This window comes from Neltuma alba, unplaced genomic scaffold (genome assembly GCF_004799145.2).
Source record: "Neltuma alba isolate B1F8T4 unplaced genomic scaffold, ASM479914v2 tig00001344_pilon, whole genome shotgun sequence".
Lineage (NCBI taxonomy): Eukaryota > Viridiplantae > Streptophyta > Magnoliopsida > Fabales > Fabaceae > Neltuma > Neltuma alba.
The window spans coordinates 114,793-123,640 of NW_021632426.1; the positions used below are offsets into that span (position 1 = coordinate 114,793).

Below are 8,848 nucleotides of genomic sequence, written 5' to 3' on the forward strand. Positions count from 1 at the left end.
AGAGAGATTAGAATAGACGTATATTCCGTATTTATATAAACAAGGTCAAGAATCGACTATTTCGTGGACGTGGGTCCTCAAAAGTCTTTGTTAATAGTCTTTAAACCATTGTTAATGTGAATGTTTGTGTGTTTGAGAAAGAAATGGATCCCTTCATTCCCTCGTTTAGCTTCGTCCTTCCCTTCTCCGCGGCCCCTGCCTTGCTTTCCTCGCTTTCTCTTTTTATTTTCTACATATTTAGAAACACTGCAGTTCGCAAAATGAAGCTCCATGGTCCATATATATAATCGAAAGCACGTCACTTTCTCTTTGATAAATTAATTTTCCGACAAATGTTCTCGAATTCTTCTTACTTGCTTCCCTTCTCGAAATGTGGTAGCTATTAGCATTCATTTATGAGACTGGTTTCGAAATATGTCAGAAGATTGTGGGTGGTAGTTGTGTAGGATTTTCAGGCATCCAAATGGAATGACAGTTGTCGGTTGTGTTGATTTTTGTTTATATAGAGTTCAAAATTTTCTCTTCGAAAATCCCTTTCTTCCTCTGAGTTTTCAAAATGTGGAGTAGGTGGTGGCGTGCCGGCGGTGGAGTCGGTTTATTGAAGCAAAGCTTATCTGCGGTTGTTAACATCCGCCATGGTTGTGGAAGGAAGCTTCGTCCTCGTAATCCTCCGTTATTGGGTTCGAGGGATATTGCAACAGAATGTCGAGGAGGAGGAATAATTCCTTTATCATTTGTGTTCAGTGAGATTAAGAGAGGGATATCTTCATCGCCTGAAGACTCCAATAATTCGAAATCATCTGATAATGGTGGTAATACAGGAAAAGATAGTGGAAAAAGCGATACCATGTCCTTCTCAGAAGCTAAGAAGCTCATGAGATTGGTGAATGTGGAATCGCTCAAGTCTAAGCTGGAAGGGGAAGGAAAGGAAGTTATTCCATTCTCTGAGCTTCTTCAAGCATGTGAGAATACAGGTGTTGCTAGGTCTCCTGAAGAGGCTTCAGCTTATGCTCGCGTTCTTGACGAAGCTGGAGTCATTCTTCTTTTCAGGGATAAGGTCTATCTTCATCCTCAAAAGGTGAGTTTTTAACTTGTACTATTCGGTGCCCTTACCTTTTCATGTTTTTTTTTGCTCACCTTTTATATCAGATTTGAATTGGATCTTTATTTTGTATATTGTATACTTTGCTTCTGCCTGTGGAGCATACAATAAAGCATTTCCAGATGGAAATATGTTACTAAAAGTGATGTGTAGTTGGCATCACTTCTCACAAGATGCCATTAGCCCTTCATTTCCTGCTTTTTGGTAAGAGTGGACTCTGGCCCTCTTGTTCCCTCAATATATTCTTTCCTTAACAATGATTATATTGTTAAACTAATTCTTTAGTTTTAAATCTTGGTTTTAATTTATAAGGTATTGATGACTTAGCTCAACGTTGTTCATATTTGGCAAATAGGGAAATTCTATCACTTGCTGTAAGTGGCATCATTTCCTGGATATAAGCAGCATGCTAGAGAATGCTCAACTATTTGGAACTATAGTGACGTTGACCTTTCTAATATTTTATTTCATAATTGATGAGATTTCACCCTGACTAATCACTCAAGCTTGCTTTAGCATTGGTGGGTAAGATTTGCTGGCAAGCTATCCGAAGCGAAGATCTTAGGTCCTTTTGTATGAAGTATTGGAATCAAGCATTTGACTATCTCAAAATCTGATTGACTCCTTCTGATGCGACATAATTATAAGTAGCATTCGTGCTTACTCTCAATGCTGCAACTTGAAATATGGGCATTCTTGCAGTGCCGACATTGGGGCTGCTGGGCGCTGGCGCGCTGGCTGGCTGGTTTACAGTAAGCCACAGAAGAACCAAATGAGACAGCAGCAATAAATAATTTTCTTATAACTATGCGTTGTAGCTTCTTTTCTTTTTTTTTTTTGGCTGAGGTAATACAAATCCATTAAGGAAATGGTTTTTACTTTTTAGTACATGATTGTTCATAAAACTGGGTGACTATTATGCAATTTGATTGTTTGGGCGGTTGCTCTGCTTTTTAGCATCTTGTTTGCTGATTCCTCTTTATTTTCTGTCGCTGGGCCAATTCTCTGCATGTTTAGGTGGCTGATCTTGTTCGAAGAGCTGTTCCATTGGTACTGACTTGTGAGGATTCTACAAGTGAGGAGTTGAGGAGGCTGCAGGAGAAGAAACTAGAAATTGATATGTTAGCACATAAACAGGTCCGGAGAATTCTCTGGTGCGGACTAGGAGCCAGTTTGCTTCAGGTTGGCCTCTTCTTCAGGCTAACATTCTGGGAATTCTCATGGGATGTGATGGAGCCCATTGCATTTTTTGTCACGTCCACTGGCTTAGTAATAGGTTATGCCTACTTTCTGTTCACTTCAAGGGACCCCACATATCAGGACTTCATGAAGAGGCTCTTCATTTCTCGGCGGAAGAAGCTTATCAAGAGGTATAATTTTGATGTTGAGAGATTCAAGGAGTTACAGAGAAGAAGCATCCAATCTTTAGATGCCAATACAATTTTGAAGAAACGCTTGGGGATGGAACTGGATCTGGATGACTCTTAACAAAAAGGTTAACAACTAAACATTCTTTTTCTTTATCAGATGGGTTTTTAGTTATACATCCTTACCTTGAATACATCTTACATAGGTTTCTCAGTAGAGGTATAACATGTGGACTTTTGTTAACATTAAGCATCCTACTTTTGACTGTTTTAAACAAGTTTCCACATGTAATGCCTCTGTTGAAGGATTTTGATAGCAAACACCAAAGAACTGCACTTGTGCGCGTGTTCACTAGTTTTTTGTTCTTTATAACATAGCCTTTCTGTTCTCTCTTACATAGCCTTGTTCCCCAATTTTGATGTTGGCGGGAATAAGTTTTAAGTCGATGGCTTCAGTGCCAGCATGCTTCTCCTAATTATTCTGCATATATGTATAATTTCTCTTCCTTCTCTTGAGAAACCATCAAAGAGCATCGTATCTTCTGCTTCCATTTGTTTAACATAATTAGATTGATCTGCATGTATTGTCAAGGTTCTTTATTCGATGGCTATATATTTTGGCCTATCTGCTTTTGCCACGAAGTATCATTAGGTTTGTCACTCGTTTAAATACAAGTGCATGCAGAAGTTTACTGTGGGGTAACTATTTCAGAAGGCACACTTACATATTTTTACGTGAAGTTTTTATTTTGGTTCTTAACATATTTGGAAGTGTTTCATTTGGTCTCTTGCAGAATTTTCTCAACTTGGCGTCTCACGGAAATTTTTCAATTTGATGTGTTATGAATGAAAATATTATCAATTTACTATTAATTTCATTAATCAATTTAATACTAATTTGATTTATCAATCTTTTAATTATAGGTCAGAAGTTCGTTGAAATTATAAAATCTGCAATATTTTTTCTGAACTTTAAGAAACTAAACTTTGTTAAACTTTCCTTAGTTGCTTAATTATTAAAAGGTTACCATTTCTCATAGTATGTTGCTTGTAGGCAAAACAAAGACTATAATATAAAAGCTCTAATAATACGTAAATTATGATTTATTATCACTTATTTATCAAATTTTAGACCATGCACAAGATATCAATGATAACAACAAATGCAGCAGAAACGACTGAACCATCAAATCATTTAATATTATGATGTCCTCCACAACCATAAGGCCACAAGCATCAAGTTTTATAACTTATACTTTAGCTACAAATTTGATTACTATAGTTTATATAGTCCCAATAGACTGGAACCATGTCAGGCGTAATATTTAAAGGATTTAACTTCTATTTCACATGTTAAAATTTTCATTGGAAAAGTTTTCTGTACTCATCTGCCTCTGCAGCCATCTCTCCAAGGCTCCTTATTTGCCTCTCCTCCTCATCAAGCCTCCTCTTTAACTGCTTCTCTTTCAAATCAATCTGCACCAATAACCAAACAGTCAAACAGTAAATATCAAAACAAAGTTAGAGAGTTAGAATGTAACACAAACTTTCAGGAAGGAAAAGGAGAGAAAAGCTTTCATCCTACTTCATCATTTATGTCATCATCATTGTTCTCAAAATCACCAGCTGTTCGGGGAATAATATGAATGTGAACATGAGGAACCGTCTGACCTGCCTCGGGCCCATCCTAAGGTACAAAAAGATGATTTAGTATGTTTCCCCAGATGTAATGTGAGCAGCATACCATGCTGATAGCGTAATGCTTGTAAGGAAACCAAAAATCACATATCACAATGCTGAATTCTGCTCATTTGGCAGCATTCAAATTCAAATAATTCTCCCGAATTGCATAGCGGGGGCAGCTTACAAAGTTGATAGGGTTGGAGATTTGGATAACAGGTTACAAGTTTGATCCTTCTCATGTACTAAGAGAAAAGGAAAGCAAAAAACAGTATATTTGGATCATGAAATTAGAAGGTTTCTGAATTAGAGGAGGTGACATAGAGAATAAGAGTGTATGTGGAACCCACTTCTCTTTCCGATCACTCACTCTCTCCTCTCTATTTCTCTCTTACTTCAAAAGCATTTCACAGGTGTCTAATTTAACAGAATTCAAATCCCCTGAGCAAAGTCTTAGTGCATTATATCAGAAGAGAATAACCATAGCATCACTTAATTAAAGTGGTTACTTTCAGAGTTTATGATCAAGTATTGTTTGGCAAATGTGACATTGTGAATACACAAGCACTTGATAGTTCTTATATATAAGTTTCGAAGTACTCAAGAAATTGTGATGTCCATGCACCAAACCCCACCTAAGATTACAGTTAGACAATAGTGAAAAATCTAGACTAGAAAGTAGATGGATAAAGTGAGTTTGAGAATAGCAGTCCAAGATAACAGATTAAAATATGCTAGCAACTTTCTAATCGTGTCTGTCAAAGGAATGAAACTAACACAAAGTAATAAGAAGTAATACAAGAATAAATGGTTACTTAGCGTATTCTGCTTCAACTTACTTGGATACCAAATGTAAGCGATGATGCATTATGGTAGCTTTCAAGCTGCCTACCAATTTTCTGTGCTGTGATCCACAAATCACAAGTCTCATCAGCAGTTAGATCAGCAACACGCTTCACTTCACGCTTTGGGCACACAAGCACATGTATTTTTGTTAAGTCAACCAAATTCAACATCCAACTTTGTTAAAGTTTCACACTAAGTACCAGGAGCAATGTGCAGCCAATTATATCAAGAGGAGGTTTTGTTCTTCCAACATCTTCATGCGGATGCTAGTGGGCGTAAACAGGCCATGGTATATCGCTTGTTTATCGAAACAAGACTATTTTACAACAACCTATATACATCATTACCCAGGTTGTTTGAGATTTGAAATATCAACGCCTAGGAACAAACATTCTAGTGAAATTATTCACATTTCCCTGATAAAATCATATATCTCAAATTAGGCACTCTAATTGTACAGAAGCCGCCATATGTTCCGACTTCCTAACAATCAGGGACCAGTGAAACTCAGAAACGATTGTGCTAGAATCAGAGTTGTTAAATTCGTTTCTAATTTGCAAACGAAACAAAGCCATAATTGAAATCCACCCAACTAAAAAACTGCAATAATGATCGCGACATGCTTTGTATCAACGACAACCCATAAAAAAGAAAGGATATGACCTGCAAAAGGAAGAGGAAATACAATAAAAAACAGTAAAACAAGCTATTTAGTTGAAAACTGATTAGATAAGAAGTAAGATGATCTAGATCACGCGTCTTTGAATAATCAAACTAAAATTAAACACAATCAGCAGAGACGAGAGAACTGATGATCGAGCCAACACCATACCCGGACGAACAGGACGATTGTTGACAAGGGCAAATGAAAGCTGGGTGGTGTAGAACACTTCACTCTCGGAAATCTGGTGACGTCCAAAATGATAATATTGCGCAGCCATCTGAATTTATTTGCAAAACCCATTTAAAAATTTGTGTGCGTGCAAAGAGAGAAGAGGAAGAAAAAGAAGACGGGGTGGGGAAACTCAAACCAGGACAAAAGTGAAAGGAGAAGTTGAATGCATAAATACCGTAATGGTCGAAGAGGAGACCGATCGCACTTGCAGGACGGGCGGATGAAGAAGAAGCAAGCAGTTCAACAAGAGATAGCAACAAGAAAAGATGATTCCTTGAAACTTTATTGCCGAATTTTACAATTTTTTAAGGCGACTCGGAGAAAACGGACAACTTCAAGTCTTCTTTTACTATTGTCTGCATCGATTTTGATAATCAAAGAAACGAACAAAGTACTAGTAAGTGACAAGGATCGAGGAAATGCAATGATTGTTTAAGTAGTGGAAAATTCAAGGAAGCGCCACCAAGTCCTTCGAAAACTAGTAAACTACCCAACGATAGTTTATTTCTTTTTATAATTAAAAAAAAAATTAAGGTGAACGGTGCTTTTTTTTTTTTTTAATAAAAATTTCTACAACACCAGCAAAAACCAACGCAGATTAGATGCAGCGGAAGAGGTTGGTTTCTTATAAAATATTAAAAGAAAAAACTACAAACTTTTATTTTTAGGAAAAATGATAAAAAGAGATTGTAAGAATTGCAAATTTTCAAAATCAAGTATTTTTTTACAAAAATATGTTTTTACTTGTAAGTATATTGTCAAAACCTCTTAAAGTGTAGTATTCTAATGAATCCTGATTTAGGATTTTGCAATTTTCACAATCTTTATTTGTCATTTTTTTCTTATTTTATTACAAACATAAAGTTTATATGAAGCGTAATTATTAGTTAAATTAGTTATTTATAATAAATATATATTAATTTCTCTAATATACTCTTTTTAATTATATCTATTAGAATTACTTTTTAGTAGAAACTTCTTAATATGTATCATTAATAAGAATAACTTGAAAAAAAATATAAATATAAAAGACAAAGTGAATTAATATCTTATAGTTAAAATTAAATCTAACCCTTTAGCTTAAGAATATGAGGTAGCATGCAATATTACCAAAGGTAGGAGATGCCTTTAAGGTGCTAGTCTACTAGACCTCTAAAACGCCTTAGGATGTTTAAATTTTTTTTTTTTCCCAAGTGGTTGAGAGTTTGTCAACAAAATGAACTTGAAAAGAACACGCCCAAATAGGACAAGGCACTAAAATAAAAAGAAATATATGTTATATAAAAACAGAGATGAATGTAACTTGAAATAATATCATTTTGTATATGTAAAACTAAAAGAAGCCACTGCCATGCACTTCCTATTGATTTTTAGGTTGGTGCATCTTTAAAGCATTGGCGCACCCCATGCAATGGTATAAGGTTAACGCTTTTTTTTTTTTTTTAACCGTGGAAAAGTATTCCATTAGAGTTAAAAAGCTTACAAGGAAAAGTAAACAGCAACCACACAAAAAAAAAACGAAAAAAAAATAGGCACAGACCGAAATAACTAAGTGTGGTTGGATTAGTAGTGGTAGAAGCAATTTTTTTTGGGTAAAAGGAAGATAGTATAATATAACTTATGTTTGTATTGATTTTTGTGTAAAAAAAAAAATCAGTTTGAGAAATTAAAACTGTGTTTGGATTAGTGGTGACAAACTGACTTTTATTCCATCTGATTTTTACAAACATGAGTTGGAGTAAAAGTCAGTTAGTATAATGTGATTTATATTTGGATTGGTATTTATAAAAGGTTAATTTGATAAATCGAAACTTATTTGGAAGAGTAATTGAAAAGTAAATTTAGATGTAATTTGACTAAAAAAAGTATGAGTCTTATTTTATATATGTATAATGTATATAATCTAATAAATTTAAGAAAAATATTAAAATTAAAGGCATAAAAATAAAGAGTTAAGGTATTATAAGAAAAACAAATAGTAAAAAAAACTTAATTAGATATATTTAACATAATTTTTGTACATATAGCTATTGAATAATATTTTATTTTTTTTTTGCAGATTTTTAGAGCTTAATTAAAAATTTAAAATTAGTAATACATATGAATAAAGTTCATTAATTATTTTTTCTTAGGATACTATTGTAAATAATTAAGTTATTGGGTTTTTTTTATAGTGATTTTATCTTTCTCCCCAACAATACAAGATAGCCTTTTGTCTCTTCACTATTGTCCTTCTCTTTCCGCGTTGGCAATGGACTTTTACTTCTGAGTTCTGACACAGCAAAAGGTAGCTTCATTTGCAAGGTACGATGAAACAAAGAGTCCATTTACAAAAAGGCTATGCCAAACAGCGAGACTTCTTCTCAGGTCAAAAAAAAAAAACAACTAGACTTCTTCAAATAAGCTATCAACATGCGTTTTACATTTGCCTAGGCATGTTTGCCATTGCAAATGGAGATCCAAAGGCAGCCTAGAACTTGTTTATATAATTAATAAAAAAATTAGTTTAAATATAAAATGATTAAAAAGAATATAAATTTTATTAAATAATATATATTTAATATTAAAATATATATGTGACAATTGTAAAGGAAATATTAAAAATAAAATTATTCAAAATAAATAATTAATTTATTATTAAAAAATTTAAAAATATGAAAATATATTTAACGGAGAAAAATATAAAAATTAAAAATCAAACAAATGTAGTATTTTTAAAAAATGATTTCATATTAATACTAAAAATTAATTTAAGGGGTTGAGTTAAAAAAACAAATAAAGCTTTTTCTTTCTTTTCTCACCCACCTTGTGAATCCCATTTTTCTGAATCTTTAGTGGAGAAACCGAAAACAAGAAATGAAGCTTTAAAAAAAAAAAAAATACTCCTCCTGTCTTTTTTACAATAAAGACATAGAACTTCATCACTTAAAATCAAAAAAATAGTTAAAAACAATAAAT

The 8,848-nt window shown here is 33.7% G+C and overlaps 2 protein-coding genes across 4 annotated transcripts; one reads left to right on the forward strand and one right to left on the reverse strand.

Annotated features, from left to right (window-relative positions):
- Window positions 1-784: 784 nt before the first annotated feature.
- Window positions 785-3,047, forward strand: LOC114755856 (calcium uniporter protein 6, mitochondrial). Its single transcript, XM_028944746.1, has 2 exons — window positions 785-1,078; window positions 2,120-3,047. The coding sequence occupies exons 1-2, from the start codon at window positions 848-850 to the stop codon at window positions 2,588-2,590; spliced, it is 702 nt and encodes a 233-aa protein (XP_028800579.1). The 5' UTR covers window positions 785-847; the 3' UTR covers window positions 2,591-3,047.
- A 586-nt stretch (window positions 3,048-3,633) lies between these two features.
- On the reverse strand, window positions 3,634-6,163 carry LOC114755746 (bifunctional bis(5'-adenosyl)-triphosphatase/adenylylsulfatase FHIT). 3 transcript variants are annotated; one of them, XM_028944623.1, is made up of 5 exons: window positions 6,066-6,163; window positions 5,826-5,936; window positions 4,989-5,135; window positions 4,055-4,156; window positions 3,634-3,945 (listed from the first exon to the last, which is right to left on the reverse strand). In XM_028944623.1, the coding sequence occupies exons 2-5, from the start codon at window positions 5,934-5,936 to the stop codon at window positions 3,832-3,834; spliced, it is 474 nt and encodes a 157-aa protein (XP_028800456.1). In that variant the 5' UTR covers window positions 6,066-6,163; the 3' UTR covers window positions 3,634-3,831. The 3 variants fall into 3 exon arrangements, with proteins under 3 accessions (XP_028800456.1, XP_028800459.1, XP_028800467.1); XM_028944626.1 differs by having other exon boundaries at window positions 6,096-6,156; XM_028944634.1 differs by lacking the exon at window positions 6,066-6,163 and having other exon boundaries at window positions 4,989-5,658; window positions 5,828-5,914.
- Between the last annotated feature and the right edge of the window lie 2,685 nt (window positions 6,164-8,848).